Source organism: Varanus komodoensis, unplaced genomic scaffold (assembly GCF_004798865.1).
Source record: "Varanus komodoensis strain SLA01 unplaced genomic scaffold, ASM479886v1 scaffold41, whole genome shotgun sequence".
NCBI classification, from domain to species: Eukaryota; Metazoa; Chordata; class Lepidosauria; order Squamata; family Varanidae; genus Varanus; species Varanus komodoensis.
The window spans coordinates 580,787-603,765 of NW_025335954.1; the positions used below are offsets into that span (position 1 = coordinate 580,787).

The 22,979-nt window shown below is 46.2% G+C and overlaps 1 protein-coding gene across 1 annotated transcript; it reads left to right on the forward strand.

Annotated features, from left to right (window-relative positions):
* The first annotated feature begins 749 nt into the window (after positions 1-749).
* Positions 750-21,195, forward strand: LOC123029837 (keratin, type II cytoskeletal 5-like). Its single transcript, XM_044443178.1, has 9 exons — positions 750-1,181; positions 3,931-4,139; positions 11,935-11,995; positions 12,153-12,248; positions 13,363-13,527; positions 15,344-15,469; positions 18,113-18,333; positions 18,920-18,954; positions 20,969-21,195. Exons 1-9 carry the CDS (start codon positions 750-752, stop codon positions 21,193-21,195), a joined length of 1,572 nt encoding a protein of 523 aa, XP_044299113.1.
* The last annotated feature ends 1,784 nt before the right edge of the window (positions 21,196-22,979 follow it).

Genomic DNA, 22,979 nt, shown 5'->3' on the forward strand with positions numbered 1-22,979 from the left:
TTTTGCTGGGCCTGGGTGCAAGGGGCCTGCTTGAAGTAGGTGCAAAGCAGTGTGGGATGGGAGTTTCCTTCCCAGCTCCTTACAAAGGAGAGGTGAAGTTCTTCCAGGAGCTCCGAAACCTTGATGAAGCTCTTTGGAAGAACAGTCCTGAGGGTCCCTAGTGAAATTTCCATGGACCCTTCCCAGCCGAGCCTGCAATACGAGTCCCTCCTGCTCCTCCTGAAGACAAGCATGAGTACACTTGTGCTCACTTCTGCCTCCCTTGACTTCATGGAGGGTTCCGGCATGCTCCAGGAAAGAACACCCACAGAATGGTGAAAGTATGTGTTGTTGAGAATCAGGGTTGAAGGAGCTGCCTCAGCAACTCTCACTTCATGTGACAGCTTCATTCCCATCAGGGGTCGGAACAGAAAAAAGCTTCTGATTGTTTTATATGAAGTTAAAAGTGATGCCTTAGGGAAACTATGGAACTATAAAATGGAGTTAGAAAATGCTACACTTTTGCAAGTCTGCCAGACCATTACCTTAAGTACATTTAGGAGGTATGAGAAAGGCTTTATGCCAAAGCATGCCAATGTGATTAATTCAGTCCAATGACCTATGCTTTCCAGCAGCCAAGCCCAGATCTTGAAGAAGATAAAAGGCAAAGCCCTCACACTTTCAGGAGAATCCTCTCACCTTTGTAGACTGAGATTCTTCTCTCCCCTCTCTCTTTCTCTCTCTTCATTTTTGCCTTGTGCTCAGGAGCAATGGCTCAAAAAACAGTCAGAGTTAGTAAGAATTTTAGTGCATCTTCAGCTGTTATCCCAGGTAACCGAACTAGCTTTAGCACTGTTTCATTCTCCCGAGGAGGTGGTCCAGGCTTTGGACATGTCAGTGGTGGCTTTGGCAGCAGAAGCCTCCATGGTTTCGGAGCAAGTAAAAGAATTTCCATGGGTGGCTACCGTACAGTCAGATCTGGATATGGTTATGGGTTAGGTCATGGTGGAGTTGGGTATAGGGTCATTGGTGGTGGTGGTGGCTATGGAGTTGGAGCTGGTGGCATCCATGAGGTTACAGTCAATCCAAGCCTCCTGACACCTCTCAACCTGGAGATTGACCCAACCATCCAGAGAGTGAAGAAGGAAGAGAAGGAGCAGATTAAGACTCTCAACAACAGATTTGCTTCCTTCATTGACAAGGTAAGATTTACTCCTGATGCCATCTTGAAATCTTCCCGCCACTTCATTATTGTACTTCTGTATCACCTAATAGCTGAAGCTTTCTGGGCAGTTCAGAGCAATTTATTTTGCTGAGGGATACTCAAGGAGTTTGTATGGTTTACACTTTTAAGCAGACTGAACCGATTCTCATTTTCTGGACTAGTATGCAGATGGAAGAGCAGTCTTCCTCTGGATTTTGCATGAATTTTGTGATACAGTCCTTGGCTCAAAAATGTATAAAAATGTGTGTGCATTATGGTTAAAATGTGTACAAAAATACATATTAGCGTAAAATTCATACAAATAAGCATTTAAATTATGAAGGCAATCCACTGCAGAAAGAGTTTTAGTTGCTCGTGCAAAGCAGGAGCTGCATCAAAGGAAATGAAAGAGGTAGCCTCTAACTGGCACCCTCACTCTCTCATTTCCCTGTGCTAACCTCATAAAAATAGAGCATCCTTATTGCCTCATTCCTTCAGCCAAGCAAGGAGGGTCCATCCTCCATGCTGTAAAAACAGTGCTAAAGAAAAAGTCTGCTATTCTTCACAACTCAAACATAGACTCAGCTCTGGTGTAATACGCATTTGCAGGCTTTGTCCTCCATGCTTCTGGTCCTTCTGCTTCCTCAGTAGTTGTCTTTGGTGTTGATATTCTGCTGGTTTGCATCATGGTTTCTTGTGATGCCTGGACCAGGAAGCTGTAGTTTAAGCACTGCTCGGAGACTAGAATTTGAGATCAGCACAAGCAACATTTCCTATCTGGACAGATGGGCACAGGGCAGGAGGAGGAGCCATTCCCAGGAATTTTGTGCCCACGCATTTGCCTGTCCATGCATCGGAGACAAGAAGCATCTCTTCCCACTAGTGAGAGGTTTAACTCTTAGAGAGCTGGGGAGATTGCCGAAACCTGAAAAATAACTATTGCATGTTTGTGTGCACCAGCAACATTTTTAAGTGGGATCAGCAGGCAAAATAGGCACAGGTACAAAAGAAAAAAACGGAATATAAATTGTTCTTGGTAAATAGGGATAGCTGGGCAATTTAATCCATATGGCTGGAAACTGAAGAGAAGAACATTTTGGCGAAACATCTGAAATGCGAGAGCTGCTTGACCAAGGAGCAGTTTTCTGTGGGTAGTGTGTATGTGGGTTCTCCTTTGCAAGTTAAGCAAAGGCTTAACAGGCATCTCTCAAGGTGGCTGTGGCTGGCTGGATCCTGCCCTGAGCAGGGGATTTTTGTGCTCGTAAGAGCCCTTCTAATGCCATGGTTCTGTAATCCTGGTTAGCAATTAAGGATGAAATCTGAATCAGAGCATTACCTGCCAGCGGAAAGCCCCACTGAACTTGCTGACTTTGGAATAGACGCTTGGATGGTGTCATGGCGAGTACAGTGCTGCAAGAGCTGCTTTAGATTCATGCTGTTGCAGATTTTCCAATCTATTTATTTTCTGCCATTCATGGAATAGAGGGAAGCAACAAGAAATTGCACCTGAACATTTCAGGAAGCTTCTCCATGCGCAGGGGCCCAGCTCTTACTGTTCTGTAAAGAGGTGACTGAGAGCAGGCACTCTTCCTTTTACCAATTTCACCCCAATCTGGCTCCTGCTGGATCTTTCCGAAAAGCCTTTAAGAAGTAATCAGTGCTTCTTCCAGTCTTCCTGCCTGAAAGCTGAAGAGTTGTAGTTAAACAGGGGCAAAGCCAGGCTAAGTCAAAAAAAGCCTCCGATATTCTCAACATTGTGAAAGGGGCAAGAAAGCGAAGGTCTCTTTTGCAGGGAGGCTAAGAAAGGGTGAGCAAGTGCTGCCTCTAGCACCACTTGACACGCACGCAAGGGTTTGCGACAGGTGCCGCATCCTTCTTGTTGCATCCCCTTTTGAAATCCAGCAGCTTCAAGAGATATTTGTCATGGAGCAGCAGAGGGAGGAGGAGCTGCCGATTCAAGAGCGCTCGTGGAAAGCCCTGCCATCTTGCATTCCTTTGCTTCCAGATCAGAGTTACACAGTCTTGGCCATCTCATCTAGGATGGGGTAGTGTGTGTGTGATGGCTGGAAAGTTTTAATAAAAGAAGAAGCATGAGCATAACATGAAAGGGGAGGCTCTAGCACAGAGCCAGGTAGCCTTGTGGTAAACTTCACTACTTGGGAGCACAGTTATCTGCATGCATGAAGTCTCTTTATTTCCAACAGAGCTAGACATTGGTTTTTAAAATGTATGTCAACATCCATGCAAAATTCCCCATAAAGACAAATATTATTATTATTACATTACATTTCTATGTTGCCTGAAGCTCTCTGGGAGGGTCACAACATTAAGGCATCTAGATTTCAATTAGGCCCAACCCTGTTTAGCTTCCAAGATTAGGCAGGGTCAGGCACTTCAGGATGTATGGAAGCTCCATCCTAAGAAATAAGCAGCATTAGATAGACGTGCCTAAAGATAACACTCCCTGATTTCACTGCTGGGTCTCCCCATTTGGCCACCAGCTGCAGGAGTTGTCTGCTTTCTGGATGATCTGATTCTAATCTTTGTGTGAAGATCAGATCCAAACTGAGGTTTTTTCTGTGTGAAGTCCTGGCTCATAAGTCCTTGCAATTTATTTAAAGGAGGGGAGAAGGGTGTTGAGCTATTAGTTTTAGTGGTGGTGGGGAAACTTAGCAACAACATGTTGATTTTAACAGTCAGTGAGGTAGTGTGCCACTTCTTTTTTTCTGCTGGTGGGATTCATTTAGGTCCGTTTCCTGGAGCAACAGAATAAAGTGCTAGAGACCAAATGGAGCCTGCTGCAGCAGCAGAAGATCGCCAGTCATAGCTTGGAGCCATTGTTTGAATCATACATCAATAGTCTAAGGAAAAAGCTGGATGGGATTCTACTGGAAAAACCACGGCTAGAGACAGAAATGAAAAACATGAATGATACAGTGGAAGACTTCAGGATCAGGTGGGCAATTTAAAGGAAAAAATGAGGAAGATACTTTCTCAAAGGTATCCTTGTCTTGACTCATTCTTACCTGTTCTCCGTGTTATTACTCAACTGGCACAGCAGATTTTCCTCTTGGCCTCATATGCATTTTTTTGTAGGGATGGCTATGTAGAATGCAAGCCCCAAACCCCCAGTCTTCATGGTTGTCTTCTTTCTACCACCTTCCCCAACTTTAGGCCACCTTTAAAGTCAAAAGCCCTCCCTATGCAGCCTGCAGAATAAAACTTCTACAGTAATAAGCCACAATAATAAATACCAGCAATAATATTATTATTATTATTATTATTATAACATTTCTATGCCGCCCCTTGCCGAAACCTCGGGGCGGCTTACAACATGATAAAATACATTGAAATACAATAGTACATAATAAATTACCATTAAATATAAAAATACAAAAAATACATTGATTTACAAATATAAAATTAAAATTATCAGTATAAAATAAAAATATAGGGGGAGAAAGAGAAGGAAGAAGAAGTTGCCCTGGCCAGATCATATGTTTTAACAATTGAAATGATGTTTAAATAAAAAGGTCTTTACCTGGCGCCGAAAAACCAGTAATATGAGGCATCCAAGCCAACACCTCATGCACTGTCCCCACCAGGAATCCCAAAATCACGTTCTGCATCAGCTGAACTTTCTGAACCATCTTTAAAGCCAGCCTCACTTAGGATGCATTCCAGAATCCCAGCCTTAAATCACTGGTGAAACTGAGCCTCCTTCCTTGTTAGGCTGGTAACCCAGCTGTGGCGCCAGGCTTTAAAAAAGCTATCCTGGTCCACCTGAGCTTCCCCAGTTGGCACTGAGCCCAGAAGCCCTTGAGGGGGTTCTTGCAGATCAGAGTCAACATGTGATTAGAGGGAAAGTTCCACCCTGCCTGGCTCTGTCCTCACTTCTCACATGCTCTGAGGACAATGGGTCTTTCAGGGGAGCAGAACCCCAGCTAAGACCAGGCTTAAACCTCCTTCTAGAGTAGTCCATTTCTCTACCCACTGTTTCTCCGGCATGCAGAAGGTCTGTTTCTTCACCCTCATCCACCCAAACTGCCTCCGAACTCTGGTTCCAAGATTTCACAGCTCCTTGGGACTAGGGGTCGAAATAAGCACTAGGACTGAGCCTCATCTCTGTACTGAGGGTGCCTTTGCCCAAGCTTCCAGATTACTTCCCCCAGCAGATTAATGTTGTGAGCCCAGCTCTGCCCTTCTTGCCCTCAGGCTCTAAAACACCAAACGGTCTCTTTGCAATGCAAAGTGGCAGATCTTTATTGCCACTTTGCAGCAGCAAGACAAAGTAACTCTAAAAGCCCTCTAGTAAGCTGGAAGATAACCCTCTGCACAGTAGGGTCTTCTCCCCCAAACCCTTCCTTCCAGTAACTCTGCAGGCTCCATCATCGGAATGGCTCCTAGGGCTGAAGGGCCAGCCAATAAGACAAACCCTCTAACTGGGACGTTTCTCTCTTCCACTGCCCTGTCATGTGGTCAGGGACCAGGCAAGATAATGGCTCACCCTCCTCTCCTCCCTTTGCTCCCCTGCATTTTCCAAAGCATTCCCACTCTCCAGGTCAGCCTGGGAACCTTTGGGCGGCTACCCTGAGAGCTCTTCAAAAGCCTGTGCCTCTCCTTGGGTTCCCAGAACTCCCATCTCCATCCGCTCCAAGGTCCCTTCCTCTTCTTCTGAATCCCAATATTGATGGCCCTAGGAAGCCCACTGAGAAAGTAGCAGTCAGTTCACTCACCACACACAGCATGCTGTGGACGGGGAGATGGGAGCTTTTATCTGATTGCAGCCCTCTTGCCTCTCCTCAGCATTGCTCAGATGTGTTGCCTCAGCAGGAGCTTTCAGAGTCGATGCGGCTTTTCCTTGAAGCAAAACTGAGTAGCAAACCCACTTGGGAAATACTGGTGTGAGGCACAGATTGCAAGGAGAAGCCACAGGGACATAAAATGAGCTTTTCTGGTTTTCTGGCTCAGCATCCCCAGACCGTTGTGGCTATTATTATTTTTATTAGAACATTTCTATGCCGCCCCTTGCCGAAGCCTCGGGGTGGCTTACAACACAATACAATACAATACAATACAATACAATACAAAAATAACAATATAAAATTAAAATTAATAATATAAAATAAATAAAAATATAAATGATATAAAAGAAGTTAGAAAAGTTATAAAAGAAAAGAAAAGCCCAGAAGGTGAACAGGAGGGCAATAGGCCTCCCCTGCTGTTGTCTCCTACCTGGGCTGCCTTTGATTCTGGGATAGGTCAGCACCCCTCTGCTTCTCATCCTGGAAGGTACAGACAGCCATCATGACTAATAGCCATCTGCAATCTTACCCTCCATTAATTTGGCCCCCTTTAAAGCCATCTAAGTTGGAGGCCGTCACTGCATTTTGTGGCAATGGAACGTAAGTATGCACTGTGTGAAAAAGAATTTCCAAGTAACCATCGCTGATTATTTTGCAGAATGGCATTCATTAAAAACAAAAACTAGGTGGGTCCTACTCAACAGGGGAATTTCAAAAGAAGTTAAAAGTTTATCACCATTTAAATTGTTGATATTTCTCAGCAGGAGAAATATCTCCTACATCTTGTACATCTCCAAATTACCATCACATCAAGTTGACTAAAACAAAATCTTGAGGCAAATTTCATGGAGAGAGCACAGGGAAAGCAAAATAAATTAACTGGTCAAGAGAAGATAAATGCATTTCAGCAAGTGAAGTGATTGCCTAGAAGGAATGGGTGGACATCGCTGAAAGCCAGCTGAGGAAGGGGAGAAGTCCCAAATCTCAATCTCAAACTGTTAGGATACAGCTGTGGAGGCAGAACCAAGTCACCATGGTTGCACTGTGCAAATGCATGTCGAAAGATAGTCACTAGGGCGGAGATGCAAAGCAGCAGGATCCAGCCCTCTTTAGCATCTGTGAACTTTCTCTTGTGCTCAGCCCAGTCTTGGAAAGCCAGCCAAGCTGAGAGGAGCTCTGCACATGCAGAAGGTCGCACAGCCAGCAACCTTCTTCTGCATCAGGTGCAGCAGCAGCAGCAGCACTGCCAAAAGCCACTGCGCATGGTGCGGAAGAGGGATGCTGCAGGCGCAGTCTGTGGGACTCGGTTCCTGGTAAGCAGCCTGCTAAAGCTGGTCGCTCACCAGGAACTTGGATTCAGGGGTGCAACAAAGCAGACTGGAGTCCAGGGAGCGTAGCCCAGGGAATCGGACAGACGCCCGGACCCAAAACAGATTCCTCACTCATCCCTACTAGTCACCCTCACTCCACTGGGGCACCGTGCCTTTCACAGACGTGGCTGGCCAGTCCCCAGTCAAACATTTGGGGTGCTTGTCTGCCCACCAGTGTTACCCAAGTTTCTGAGGGCTTCTGGCAAGGATAGATGTTTCTCTCATCTTCCATCACCCCAAAATGGTGGCCATTGATGGGTACCAGCAACCTACTCAATAGGAAGTGAGATCTTCCAGCAGCATATCAGAATCCCATCTAGTGGAAAATTCCAAGCTGACAATTCAATTGATTAATTAAAATGACTGGGGTGGAGCGGAGTGGGGGACAGTTTTGCCTGGTGGTAAAATGATTGTAGTGATGGCACCAAGCTAACTTCTCTGGTGAGCCAATTCCAAAGATATGATGAGAGGATTACAAAAATGGCCACCTTCATGAGGTTTTACAGGTTGTTGATTGGCTTTTTTCCATCGCTTGGCTCCAAGAAGTTGCATCTCAAGAAGTTTGGACATGCACATGGTAGGCATGTCATTAGCGGAGCCGGCTGGAGCCGGGATCAGTCTAGATGGCCGGGAAGCCTCCTCTGACTCACTCTGTTTCTATATTTCTATCTCCACAAAGAGCTGTTCATACAAATGCTGCTCCATAAAAGAGCAATTTCAGGAACATCTTTGTATCTTGTCAACAATTTGAAAAGCCAGAGGAGGGATCATAGAACCATACAGTTGGAGGGGGATGAGCAGGCCTTCAGGTCAACTGCCTGCTCACTGCAGGCCTCAAGTCTCCCATTCAGATTTCAACCTGGCCCAATCCTGCTTAGCCTCCAGGAGTAGGCAAGATCAGGCACGGCAAGGGGAAGATCGGGCTTGTCTTCCCCTCAAAGTAAAGTCATTAAAGACAGCTAGTCATGTTACTCTTTGTCTTCCTTCAGAAACATTTAACATAAATGGGTGCCCAAATTGAAAACTTCAAGACACTTTCTGGTTCAGTGTTGAGGTGGTGCATATGTGGCTTTATGGTCATGGTCAGAATCAGAAGTCACGTTGCTCATAGCAGACAATTACAAATTTTATCTTCCATACAAGACTTGCTTACAGAAAAACTCTTGGGCAGAGTTGATGTCTGACTGAACAGCCTGGCTCTTGCGACCTGACCTATATTTTAATTCCTGTGTTGAATAGCTTCTTGATCCGGGGTTGGACTCACATACCAAATCCCATTCCAGATGGCCTACCCCTTGTAAATTCCAGAAGCATTTTGGAACAGGATGTGCAGCTCAGAAGTGTGGCTAGTAGCCTTACCTCCTGCTACTGGAATTCATGTTGGAATCAGTTGTTAGAATTACTTAAATAGTGTTCCTTGTTTCAGCTTAAAATAGAACTCAGGGCAGCCTGGAAGTATCAACTAAAGAGAACCTATAAGCATTATATAAAATCAATAAATAACATGAATAGTCCTTATATGGCCAGATTTATGTGACATAATTGTAAGAATCAAACATCAGTGTGTCTTATGTGGAGCCTAGCGTTTTAGATCAGATCAAGCAGAGCCTTCCCTGGAAGCCAAAGTGCCCAAACTGAGGCTGTCCTACTTTGGGCACATCGTGAGAAGGCCAGACTCCCTGGCGAAGGCAACAAAGCTAGGAATGGTTGGAAGCAGAAGAAGACGAGGAAGGTGAACCATGAGATGGATCAGCTTCTGAAAGGGAGCCACATCCTTGAGTTTACAGAAGCTGAGCAGGTCTGCCAGGGACAGGAGATTCTGGAGGCCCTTCTTTCATGGGGTAGCCCTGTGTCAGAGACTACCTGGCAGCACATAAGAATGCATTAATATGGAAAGAAATGAGGGCAAGTCCAGCTTTAAAAAATAAACTATAGGAGGCATCATAGAGCTGCTACGAGATCTGGGCAGACATTTCTTAGTTGAACTTTCCCCCACAAACATTTCTGATATTTTCTTTTTCTCCACCCCTTCCCCGCCCTCCCAAAAGAGCACCACTTTGCAGAATTTTCTCCAAATATTCTTCATCATGTGTTCAGGCTGCCATTCTAGCTCCTCCACCCTCCGCACACGCTCACACCATACCGTGGAAAGAGGTGATCTGGGGCACGGGAAAGGTCGCAAACTGGCAGGGCCAAGCTCCAACACAGTTGATGTAGCTGCCACTTGCCATAGTAGCAGACGTCCCGCCACCCCAAATCTTAGAAAAAAGAGGTGTCCTGAATCCCTTGAGGGAAAAAGGAAACCAGTATTGCCAGCAGCACTGACATTACTAATGGAGAGCTCCTCCCCATGACCCAGTGGGAGAATTTTCTCCTGGAGACTGCATCCCATTTTTTCCCATTTGCTCACAAGCACATCCCCAGTGTTCATCAGAAACTCTAACGCTAGATTCCCTTTCCCAGTGCTGCTCCAGAGTAGCATCTACGTGTGCATTGCTGATTTTTAGCAAGATGTTACATATTTCAGGTCAAAGTCTTTTTTGCTTTCTGAACTGCTTTCTGAAGAGAATTATGGGAGCCACTTTGAGTTCATTGTAAGAAAAGGGGGATATAAATCTAATAAATACATAAACTGAAACAGATGCTTTCTCTGCATCTACAAAATAAAAGATGCAAGGGTCTTTTAGGTTTGTGTGTTTAGCAAAATTAAGCATATTTACTATTTTTATAATATTCCAGGATAGGTGTCTTCCTGGGATGAATCCTATTTGAACTGTCCCGATATCCTCTCAAAAAAGAACATTTGCTTTGTCTACTAATATTACCCACCAGGCCCTTATAATCAGAAACACTCAAACAAGAGTCTGTAAGTTTGGTCCTTTTCTGAATTTCTCCCTTCTTTAGGAAACATGATTGTATAGTTTTCTTTCCACAAATGAGGTAGCCCATTTGCTACTCTCATCTCACTTCTTGAATACCTTAAAAACCCAGGTATATTTACATCTCTAATCATTTGATAACTTTTTCCTATTATCTCTTCTGGATTCTGCTTTTTCCTTTTTAATCTATTTTATAGTCTTTTCAACCTTCAATGTATGGTTGAGTCATCTCTAACCTATCTTTATGGGCTTCCCAGTACTTCTGGGAATATCAACATCTGTAGTATCATTTGGTATAACTACCTCTTAGGGTTTCTTTGAGGTATACATCTGACAAAAATACTTAGAAATGCCCCCTTGACATATAACGTATTGTAAATTGTTTCAGAGAGCCATTTGGTTGAGGAGTGATATAAAATATTCTAAATAAATAAATATAATGTTACACCATTTAATTCTTATTATTGTATTTATTTTCCCATTATCTTTTAATGAGCTTGCCTAATATATTTCTGCACTCAAATGTTTCCTGTTCAGAGTATGCCAAAGCTTTTATTGCAGAATGAGTATCCCGTTATCCTACTGTATCCCATTCTGTTTTGATTTTCTGCCTACCTTTCTTTGTACCTGAATTTTTATTTTATTTTATTTTTATTTTAAAACTGTATTCTGATGTGTCTCTAAAACTCTTCCAAAATGTCCCAGCAAATACACAGTATTCTTTTATCCAATCACTGTTGCTTTAAAATTTATCACAAAGGCTACTTTAAAAAAAAATGCCTCCAGTTCAGATATGCAAGGTGGCATTGTAAACTTGCCATGTATTCAAATTTGAATTTTAAAAGTTTGCTTGTGATGCTACCTGTTAGCTTAGATGCTTTTGCAACATTTGGAACAAACAAATTCAAAAGAGACGGGTCTGTGAGTTCTTATTATCCATGATAGGTCAGTGGAACCTTTGGAAATGTTATGGACAAACAACACAGCAGGGTTCTTGTCATTCTGGGATTCCTGGTCATCTGACTAGCTACTACTAATGCTTTACTAGATGGACTCTTGGGCTGATTTAGTACCGTCACCATACATTCTCATGCTGCATTTTGAATGTGTGCTTATTTCCATCTTGGCTTCAGAAAATCTAATACCTTTAAATAGGAATCCTCCTGTTTTGTGTATGTGAGTTTCATCCCTCCACTTTGCTCCTCGTGAAAGACACTGATGCCTGCATCCAGGGTCTTCTTTCTGCCAGTGGAAGTGCTCCTTCAGTCTCTGGAAAGCTGCCAGCCCTGGAGACCACTCCCGCAAGTGAAAAAGTCTTCATAAGGGGCCCCATCCCTCTGCAGTCTCTGCCTCCTTCAGATCAGTTCCAGGATGCTCAAATCTGCTGTGGAACAGGGAGGGAGTTTGTGTCGGGGCTGCAGATGGAGCAAGACTTTGGCAATGATCATCTCCCCTCCTTTTCTTCCAAGAGGGCAAATCTACTTTGTACTCTCAGAGAACGTTCCCTCTGATGGAGAAGAAGCTGGATCCAACCCACAGATTGATATTGCAGGTGACTTATGAATGGAGACTTTTAAAGAAAAGTTCAATGAAACAGCTGGGCCACCGCAGTCAGATGATTCTCTTTTGCTCATCCTTGCTTGCCTTCCTCTTTTTGAGCAGTGATGAGTTGTATGGTTCTGCTTTCTTCCCGACAGGTATGAAGATGAAATCAACAAGCGCACCGCTGCGGAGAATGAATTTGTGGTACTCAAGAAGGTGAGCGACTTCAGTGCCTTCAGTGTGGAGGCAGGAAAGCACAGGCCTAGAAACAGGCAGGCCTGAACCCCTGTGCTCTGAAGGAAAGGGAAGGCGTGGCTTTCTGGGGGAATCGGTAGCAGTTGCAACATGCACTGATCCCAAATGCTTTTTGTAGGATGTGGATGCTTCCTTCATGAACAAGATTGAATTGGAGACAAGGGCGGATGCCCTGCAAGACGAAGTCAGCTTCCTGAAAGTGTTCTACAATGAAGTAAGGATCCATTCTACTCTCTAGAGGGCAATTGCTGATTTACAGATGAATGCTTTGGAGGATCTTCTCCAACCAGGCAGCTCCCACCCGTACAAGAGGTGGAATAAAATTCCCATCTTCCCCGGCTCAGTAGATTTGCTGGGTAGTGATGAAAAGAGTGGTAGTCCAACATGTCTGGAGGGCAACAGGTTGGGGAAACTGAATTATACACAGGAAGTGAAAGTCATTCCCAGGGAAATATATTCGGTCCCCTCTTGGTTTCATGAGAGCTCTGAAGAGTTCGTTCCAATCTGTGTCTGGTTGGTTGTGCTGTGCACTGATTATTATCTTGCTGCTCTGTAATTGTGTTTGTTTCTAATTTGTATAGAAAACATTTTTATATACAGATGTGTTTTAATTTATCTTGTAAAGCAGTTTGTAGGGTTATCTGCTTGGCAACTGTTGGCAAAGATTCCAACTTAATACAAACAGAGGTTTTATGTGATATGCTGGTTCAATGGGCAAAGTACATGTAGGTGGGATCGAAAGGAATCTGGATTAAGCAAGTATAAAATATAAAAAGAAATGAAAGCAAGCCTTCATTCTAAAAACATCAAACACCAGCAAGGACCACTGCAGGGGCTACATTCTCAGTACTGGCCATTACTGGGTATTTTCCTTGAAGTCCAAAACAAGAGGGGTTGCAGCTTGGAGTGCTGTTATGCACATAAAAGATTTAGAGCCTAGGCCCAAAGGATACAAATTTGCATGCACACACGTGTGTATCTCCTAGAATTTATGTTTAAATTTTCAACTTCTAAAAATAATTTCTGGGATTTATTTAAATTTTACTGAAGGCAAAAGCTAGTTGATTAATTTCTCATCCAAATCACCTCAAGTAAAATAGATTCTTTGGTTAATCCGCACTCCACAAATGATGCCAAATCTGCAATTCCTCTTTATTTACAATTATAAAGCTTTTATCAACACCTTCAGTGTTCTAGAGAATAACCTGGAGCCTGCATGAGTAGACCGGGATGGGAGTGTCATTTTTGCTCACAAAACATGCAAGGCTTCCCTGTTCAAGCCCCTGAACTCGATCATGGGCTCACTGTGTCTTTTCCCACCCCTTTAGGAGTTGACTGCCTTGCAGAGCCAGATTTCAGACACATCCGTCGTCCTTCAAATGGACAACAACCGAAACCTGGACCTAGATAGCATCATTGCTGAGGTCAAGGCCCAGTATGAGGACATTGCCAACAGAAGCAGAGCCGAGGCCGAATCTTGGTATCAGAGCAAGGTGAGAAGGGCCATGCCTGTGAAACACTGGAGAAATGGACCCGGGGAGGATTCTGCACTTCAGGGCTTTGGAGCGATGGCTGGGCTTCCCTTTTGGACAGCACCAATATCCCACACTAACTTATGAAGCATGGTGCACTTGGGTAAATTTACGCGGTGGATTTATGTTAGTGACTCTTTAGATGCTTATCTATCTAAGTGGATAATCTCTAAGTGGTTTGCCTATAAATATTAAAAATCAGGTTTCAATGTGCTATTCTGGGCAAGAGTTCTCCTTTGCAAACCTATATGGCAACATTGCTTGACCTGTGGAACAATTGGCAAGGCCTCCCCTGAGAATCATAAAGACTGGCTGGGTATATAGAGGGAAAGGTCATCTGTGCGTGTCCTGGTTCCAAGTACATTTGGGCTTTGCATGTCAACATCAGAAGAGAGTTGACAGGCAGCTGGTGCCACTCTTGATACAGGTGTAGGGTGAACATAGCCAGGTGTCCCATTGAGCACGTGTGCTGCTATGTTGCTCACTAGCAGGCCCAAGGACAACCCAGCAGAGTGCATCACACCAGTCCGATCATGAGGCCAGTGCATGGGACACCAGGATTAGGCTGTCCTAGAACCAACACAGTTGGTGTACCCAGGAAAGTTGCTATCGGGAGCACCAGGCCACTGAGGTTACTTGGGTTTCCAGTGATGAAGGTGCATCCAGGAGGACCCCCAAACGACGTACCTGCTCCTTCAAAGGCAGTGCAACCTCATCCACAACAGGCAACCTGCCCCGTTCCCTGACCTGGGAGCTGCTCACACTTTGTCTCAACAAGATTCACCTTTGGTTTATTAGCCCTCATTGAACCCCTACCTGTATCCATGCACTGGTTCAGAACCTGCATGGCCTCTCCTGATTCAGGTGTCCCAGACAAGCAGAGCTAAGCTGCATCCACATTTGGTAATACCTTGCCCCGAATCTGCTGATGGCTGTTCCCAGAGGCTCCATCGAGCTATTAAACAACAATGTGCATTGCTTCGTTTACTGCCCTGTATCTGGGTGCTCCTGCTCATTTTGCTAGCTGGTGAGGCAAAGGGGAAGCTTGAATTCCTGCCCCCCCCACCCCCCACCTGCATGAATGCACCATTGTTGAGAGCCAGATCCTGCCCTTCTTGCCCTTAGACTCAAAACACTGAAGGGTCCTTCACAATGCAGATCTTTACTGGCACTTCATAGCTAACAAGACAATGCAATTCCATTCTAAGAGCCCTCTAGCAAGCTGAACCGAAGCCTCTGCTCATATAGAGTTGAGTTTGAACTGGACACTTCTCCCCAATCCTTTCCTTTCAGTAACAGGGTGGGCTCCACCTGGGAAGTTAATCTCTTCCAGTGCCTCATCATGGGGTCAAGGACTGGGCAAGGCAACTGCCTTCCCTCCTGTCCCGGGTCCCCTTCTGTCCTTTCCAAAACATGCTTGCTCTTCGAGTCACCCTGGGAAACTTCAGGCTGTGCTCTTGATGGGACTTGCAAGACTCCTGCCCCACTTTGATCCTCCTTCAGAATCCAAAAACACAGCCAAGAGTGCTTGGCCCACTCACTACAACTATTGTCATTTAATATTTGCATGCTAGACATTAAAAACGTTCCAGCCCAAAAATTGGAAATAAGAATTCTCTGAATTTGAAGTAGCCAGTCTTGGAAAGTCAATCAAAATGGGTGCATCCACACACATTCCCCTCCACAGTTCTTCACCAAAGATCAAAACTGATATGATGTTGTTCAGATAAATTGACCTTGCTTTGTTGGGTTTCTTCCCCCACCTACCACTCCACAGTATGAAGAGCTGCAGCTTTCAGCTGGAAGGCATGGAAATGACCTGCAGAATATAAGGACTGAGATCTCAGAGATGAACCGCATTGTCCAAAGACTCACCACAGAAATTGATGCAGTTAAAAGACAGGTGATGACATTGTTGCATGCCATATTTTTAGGGCTCCTGCTTGGGGAGAGAAGGGGTAATAGTCAGTTAGACTAACATCATTTTTGCGGTGAGGGTGTTGCCTGGGTCTATAGGTTTCCTCTTCCATTTACTTGAGCCAAATCATTACCTAAATAAAAAATGCATGGAGGCTTCTCTTCAGGTGAATCATCTAAGGAATTTGGAAGGAACCAAACAAGCAAAAGCCTTCATGAAACGAGTAAAAGCAAAACTCATCGAATACAAAAACAGAAAACGGTTTGACATGCTTTGTGGAAAATTCCATGATAAGCTTTGCCGGCTATAAGATTTCCACTTGCCAGTGCACCACTTCCTTGCAGATACAAGAAGTCCAGCTTGGCATTCTTCTGCCTGCAGGATTGGCCCACTCACCTAGAAAGAGGGCACAGGAAGGGGTGCGTGCTCAATGCTTCCACCACATTTAAAAGGAATATGGAGATGCTATCCAGCAAAAGCTCTGCCAGTCAGATGGGCGCTAGCCCAGGCTGCCCAAGCCTGGCCTGCAGGCAGCCACTCCCATGATTCCAGTGTGCAAGCATCATCTACCTGCACAGTAGGGATTTAGCACTTCAAGGGATAAATTCCAAAATGGGCAGAAGCACGTTCTACACCAGTGGGTTGGTGTAGCTCCCCAACAGGCGCTCCCTTTTGTACAACCGTTCCATGGTTTCCTCAGCCTATATGTATAGAAAATAAAAGTGAGGAGGGAAAACGGGAAGGGTTGGCAGTAGGAGAAGGAGATATCCTGAATTCTGCAGAGGAGTCCGGGTGGATGGATGCATGATGAAAGTCTCACCTGCAAGCAACTCATGCTGGCACTGGAAGACACACGGGGTTCTAGAGCATGTCGCAGGGCAGTGGGAGGCATCAGAAGAATAAAAACAGGGCATACATGATACCAGAGCAGGGTTGTAACTTCAGAAACAGAAATGCCTTAAATTAACTTCCATGTGTGTAAATGCTTCATTTTTGCTTCAGAAATTGAGGCGGACATTTTTCCCTGCAGTTATTTTGCCAGAAGGTTTGATGCCCGCTGGCAGAATCCCCTGAAGGGGTCTTACTGTGCTCCAGTGATATTTGTTCCCTCTCAGGCCCTGCCCTGCCCTGCCCAAATCTAAACTCTTCCAAGGGTTGGAAAAAATGTAGTTCAATATGTTTATATGTGGTTGAAGCGGGGTGAGGTTTGTGGCTGTCAGGAGTGCTGTTGAAGGGGAAACTGATGATACTGGACAGAGAAAAGACGGTTCTTCTTTATGCAACATGCAGTTTAAATTAAAAACACAGGCAGTACCCAGTGGGATTAGTGTGCAAATGGCCTCTTTTGCTGATTCCACCATGCAAGTATAACTCAAAGTTTGTGCAGTGAAGATTTCATGCTGCTTAGATGACACCCTGAAACAAGTGGAAAGGTTGGAAGAGCCCCCCCCCCCCCGCTTTGTGAGCTCTGCTGACCAAGAGCACGTGTCTCCACTCACTTCTGGTTGCTCCTAGAAGTGCTAAAGCTCCAGTGGGCAAGCAGTGGCTGATGTTTGTGGAAGGGAATTGGAGGGGAGGGGCACTGAGGAATCAGCAAGGGCGCACTTCCCCAGGCAAAGAAAAGGAGGACCCTGCACATGCACGCCCCCAGTACAGCAGCAATACCCAAGAGTGATTACACGCATGTGTACATCAGAGGTTAGATGCTGGGACAATTAGGTGAAAACAGCCTGTAGAAAAGCTCACTAACTATTGGATGCTTCTGGATGTAGAAGCTGATTTGGAACAATGAAATTCATTGCCACCATGATGCAGTAATGTTCACTGGATTGGGAAGGAATCCTAGGCATGTTTAGACCCACCCCCCATATATATATTCCTTCGATTCCTAGCAGAATTCTAATAGTAGGACCATTTTTGTCTAAACATGTACAAGATTGCACCTATGGGCAGTTTTTTAGGAACAGAACTGGATAATTCCTTAGAAGACAGATCTATACTGTACATATTAGCCAGGATTGCTATGAGGAAGCTCCATGCTCAGAAGCAATCTACCTCTGAATATCAGTTGCATGTGGGGAAACAACCAGATAAAGCTACTTGAAGGTAGGCATGCCATTAGTGGAGCCAGCTGGAGCCGGGGGTCAGACTAGATGGCCTGGGAGGCCCCTTCTGACTCGCTCTGTTTCTATGTTTCTGTTCGATGCACTGCTTGTGTGCTGTCCATAGGCTCTGGCTGACTATCACTGGAAACAGGATGCTGGACTAGATGGACCCTGAGTGGGCTGTTTCCTTATATTTGTACAGAGGTGGGCAGGGTGGGCTAGTTGGGGAAGATTTCCTTGAAAATCACTCCAAACCTCCAAATGTTGTCAGGTTGGTGGGATGCTAACTGGGAAGGAAAGATGTGTGGATGCTGCAAGCAAGGCCTGTTCGACTGTGGCCCCTGAGTGCTTCAGCAGTGCTTGTCAGCAGACAAGAGACCTTTTTTGCAGGGAAGGGGCACCAGTCCTGTTTTCTGCTGGTGACATACTGGATTCTGATATTTTGACTTGGAAGAGTGGGAGTGGGGGGTTGGATTGGCATGACATTGCTCCAAAGGAAGGCTCCCACTGCTCTTCTTTGTAGATTGGCAACCTGGAGGCAGCCATTGCTGATGCTGAGCAGCGTGGAGAACTTGCTCTTAAAGATGCAAGGACAAAGTTAGCCGAACTGGAGGAGGCGCGCACAAAGGCCAAAGCGGACATGGCCCGGCAGCTGCGGGAGTACCAGGAGCTCTTGAACGTCAAGCTGGCCCTGGACATTGAGATCGTCACCTACACGAAGCTGCTGGAAGGGGAGGAGAGCCGGTGAGTTGATCCTGAACCCAAAGGTCCTGAATAAGGAAAGTTGTTCTCTGTTCGGAAAGTATCTTAATGTGGGCTCTGTTGGAGTGTGACATGCACAGCTGTCCTGTGAAAGGCAGCGGTGGGGAGATATTTTTAAGCCCATGATGCCTCGGAAAGGCAGACTGTCTTAGCCCTTGGCTTATGGCAAGCCAAAGTGCTGGCCCCACTGAAGGCCCTCTTAGCCTGGAGCCAGACCTGTGGATACCATAATTCCAAAGGCCAGCTGACATGATCCTTCTGATGCAGGGGTGATGTTGGCAAAACACACCCATCCACGCTTCTCCAGGGACTCCCTTCCAGACACGGAGGGGAAGCTGGATATTCAGAAAGGCTGTTCACTTGCCGCCTCTGACCAGATCTCACTGTGCACAGAGTGCAAGATCCTGGTGCACAGCTTAATGGTCTTGGGTAGAACTGATTTTTCATGAAGTACATACAGTGGTGACCTCTGAAGTTCTTGGCAAATGAGGCCTGGATAACTGCTATTGTGCTTCTAGAGGCTGAGCCCAACTATAGCAGTAACTTTCTCTGTCCCTTCCTTTGACAGGCTTGCTGGAGAGGGTGTTGGCGCAGTCAATATGTGTAAGTAAGAAAAAAGTGAATTGGAAAAATAAAGCAAGATAAAGCTGTGATCCAAGGGCCACGTTCCATTTCAGAATGCTGCATTCTGCTGGGCTTAAAAGCAAAAGAGGCAGGGCATTTTTTAAAAAAAGTCTATGGACTATTTTGGCTTAAATGTATTATTACTAGTAGCTGAGACTTAGCAGAGGCATGTCTTTGAGAATGGAGGGGAAATAGCACGCAAGCCAGGAAACCACAAAATAGCTGCTGGTTGAAGGAAGCAGATGGGACTTGGGAAAGGAAATGTGGAAACTCAGAGGGCTGGATTGGGATACCACATGGGCCAGATTTGGCCCCTGGCTGGAGGTTCTGCACTCCTACTGGAGAGCGGATCCATTTTCCTTCCGTCCTCCCTTCAACATGCAAGATAAGGGATGTTGCACCTTTTGGTAGCGGCAAAGTTGCCCAAAGAGTGGCATGTGCTTCAAGGCAAAATAGTTGCAACCGGGAATCAGAGAGCTGATTCCCCCACCCCAATTTTTCTAAAATTCCTTTAGTTTTCCTTGCCACTCAGGAGATATTTCAGCTGAAAAGAACCTCATGTTTGCTTCAGAATCTGCTTTAGGTAACATCTAGAACCCTTTGGCTTTCCTCAAACTTCCTCAGTTGCTTTCTTTCCGGAGGATGGATCCGCAGATTCAGTTCAGAATTTCAGGGGTGGGCTCCTGATGTTGCTAAATGCCAACCCTCATCAGTCACAGCCAGCAGGGCCCATGCCAAGGAACGATGGGAGCTGTAGTCCAAGATGTGGTGAGCTCCAGGTTCCATGCCCTCCATAGATTCCATAAGCATGGAAGAAGATAGAAATTGCCTTGCTGGGTCAGAACAAAGTCCTCCTAGTCTCCTGCAGGGGCCCAACAGGGCCTCTGGAAAGCCCACAAACAGGATGTGTGTTGTTCCTGCACAATCTCAGGTTTATTCTGGTTCAAAGCAGGGAGGTTTCATTTGTAGCTGTCCTGGCTAAAAGCCACAGACAACAGACTTTCCTCTGCAAGCTTGTCCAGTTCCTAAAATAAACAGAGAACCTATTTTCTGAGTCCGTGCTTTCCTGGGCCTGGCAAGGAGTACAAAGCTATCTGTACCCGAGAACTGGCCACACAAAATATTGTTCAAGTAAAGATACAAAGGGGTGTGTAAAATTCCCTTCAGTGGAACTGAGAGGGCGTGTGGGACCACTCCTGGGAGAAAGCAAGGAAGTCTATCAGTCCCTGCCCTGCACTCTCCCTGCCAGCACCTTCATGCAGTGGCTCCATACCAGATGGGGCGTGGAAGAGAATGGGGCGTTGGCAAGCCAAGTCTGCAGCAATGGTGTTCGCTAGGCCTGGGCTTGCCGCAAATGCCACCAGAAGGGCATTTAGCAGCACGGAATTTCAGCTCACAGAAGCTGCAGCATCACCAAAGGAAAAGGAGAGTGGGCAGGCAGAAAGCGTCGCAGGAAAGCCCTTGGCGGCTTCCTTGTGGTGTAACTTTGGTCTGAGGTGTGCCAAGGATGCTGGCCTTGCCTGTGAGCTTCCAGAATACTTCTCAGTCACGGTGAGCTGGCCAGGTGTGCCTCCCACTGTGTACAGGATGCCCTGTGCTCACGTGCACCGGTGCAACGGCCCCATGCCGTAACATGCGGAGGCTCAAATCCTGCGTGTGGTAGTTGGCGCACCCCGCTCGCTCGCGGGGTGCTGATGCGCACAGACGGTCGCTTGCATTTTATGGGTGGAGCCCAAGCATGTGCCGTGACAGCCACAGGTGAGAACCTGGGCCTAGCATCCCATGCACATTTTCTCCAGGTGGACTAAGCTGAATTTAGCAGAAGCCCAGAGTAAGTATATCCAAGCCTGAGGCTGAGTGTGTTGCCATCGGGGGCTGCCCAGAGAGCTGGGTGTGGGAAGGACGTTAGCCTCCACCCGAAGACACTCCTGCACAACACACTCACATTGTGCAAACCTCTTTCTCTGCCATCACTTCTCCGCTTTCTTTCCAGCTGTGGTCCACTCTGCCGGAGGCATGAGCTATGGCGGTGGAAGTGGCATGGTCCTCGCAGGCGGGGCTGGCCTGGGCTATGGTGGAGGCCTCAGCATGGGAGGAAGCAGCCTGAGCACCGCCGGCGGGAGGGGACTCATGGGGAGCCTGGCTCCCTCCGTGGGGAGCAGCTCCAGCATGAAGATCGTCTCGAAAACCTCCACGACCAGGAAGAGCTACAAGAGCTAAAGGCGAGAGCGATGTCGGAGCCTGGGGCAAGCGAGAGAGGGTGGTGATGGGCCTTTATGTAACCATTGGATCGGCACCAAATTCTATCAAGCTCAGGAGGGAGGGGCGCAATTCAAAGCAGAGCAAGCGCAGGCTGGACCTCCTCCAGGCAGGCACTTCTCCCTGAAACAGCTTTTCCCCACCTGTTCTTCTCCTGGTCAAACTCCGAGTTGCTCCCACCAAGAGAAAAACAGCTGCAGGAAGAGAGATCCACCAAGGGGAGGATTTAGCACATGCTCCCCTTCTGTCTGGGCCTGCCGGATGCTTTTAATTCCTCCCCTTGCTTCGTAGGCATGTGGCATGACTTGCTGTGTTGCTATAAAAAATCGAGCATTCTCCTTGTTCTCACCTTGCTGCCAGCACCGTAGGCATCTCTGCGAGTGATTCCCCCACCTCCCACCCCTGTATTTGCTTGAAACCTTTTGGAGTGAATGAATCCTCCATGACCAACCAAAGTGGTCCAGCAGATGCAAATCAGGCTCAGACCCAAGTTCCAGTGAAGTCACTGGGCAACCATGGCCCTGCTTCCCATCTGTATAATGGACACAGTTTCGACCAACCTTCAGGCTCAATGAAACGCACACAAATGGATCAGCATAAGGTTTTGTGAAGTAGTGCCTACTTAATTTGATGAATGAGTCTGGGAGAAGTGTGGGTGCATTAGTTCTATCCCAAAGTCAAACACTTTTAATTTTCCAACCTTTGTGTGTATGCATGCATGTTTGTCACCAAAATCATCTGAAGAGTCAAAATGGTGACATAGCAATGGCTCTACAACAGCTCTCTGCCATGTATCCTAGCAGTATTCTGCCTCTTTCCATTCACAGCCCTGTCAAGAAGCCCACTCTGTGTAATAGTCATAAAATCCTTTCTCCTTACAAGTCTGGGCAGCTGTAGCTCAGGGGACGTATCTCACAGCTGCCTCCCAAATTGTCTTCTGAATTACAGCCTGTATTTGCAGGCTGTCCTGGTTCCCAGCTAAGGCAGAGGTCAAGGTGTACATACTCCCGCAGACAATGCTTGGGAATGTGGGATGGCAGGCACCCCGGGGCCCTCCCATCTACAAAAACAAGCAGGCTTTCAGTTCCAGTGAAGCAGAAGGAACATGCCACCTCCCAATGGCCGGCCTGCCCACACTGGCTCCTGGGAAGGCAGAAAGCACCATGACAGCCCCCCCCCCCGCCCCCATAGGAAGGGCTTGTCTAATCAGGTTTCCACTGGGCAAAGAAGAAAACAAAGACAAACCTTGAAAGAAAACATGCCAGGAGGTTAATTGCCCTGACTGAGGCTGGGTGGCTTTTTTGGTAAATTCTTGGTAAATGGTCACACAGAAGCTCCGCTTGGGCACCATCGCTCCCATCCTGTCTGCAGGCACTGCCGGATCAGACCTAAATACCCATGAAACTGCAATTCAGATCTATTCGAAAAGTTTTAGGTGAATGGAAGGGTGTGTTTTACAACTTCCCAAGAAGTCTTTTCTGTGTGTGACTTCTTCAAGGAGGATTAAGGGTTTTTCTTAATATTTTAGGATATCTCTTGATCTCCAGTGAAATCCTAACACAGATTGCTGTCCTCTGCCTCACTTTGACTATGCCGAGTTATGGTTTCAATTTCTTCCATAGATAAGAGCACACATCAAGCAATGCTGTCTGTGCTGTACATCATGCGACTCCACTGTTGTTTACTCTGCTGTACTTTTTTTTTTCTTTTGCCCTCTGCTAACCATATACTTTAAAGGACATTGT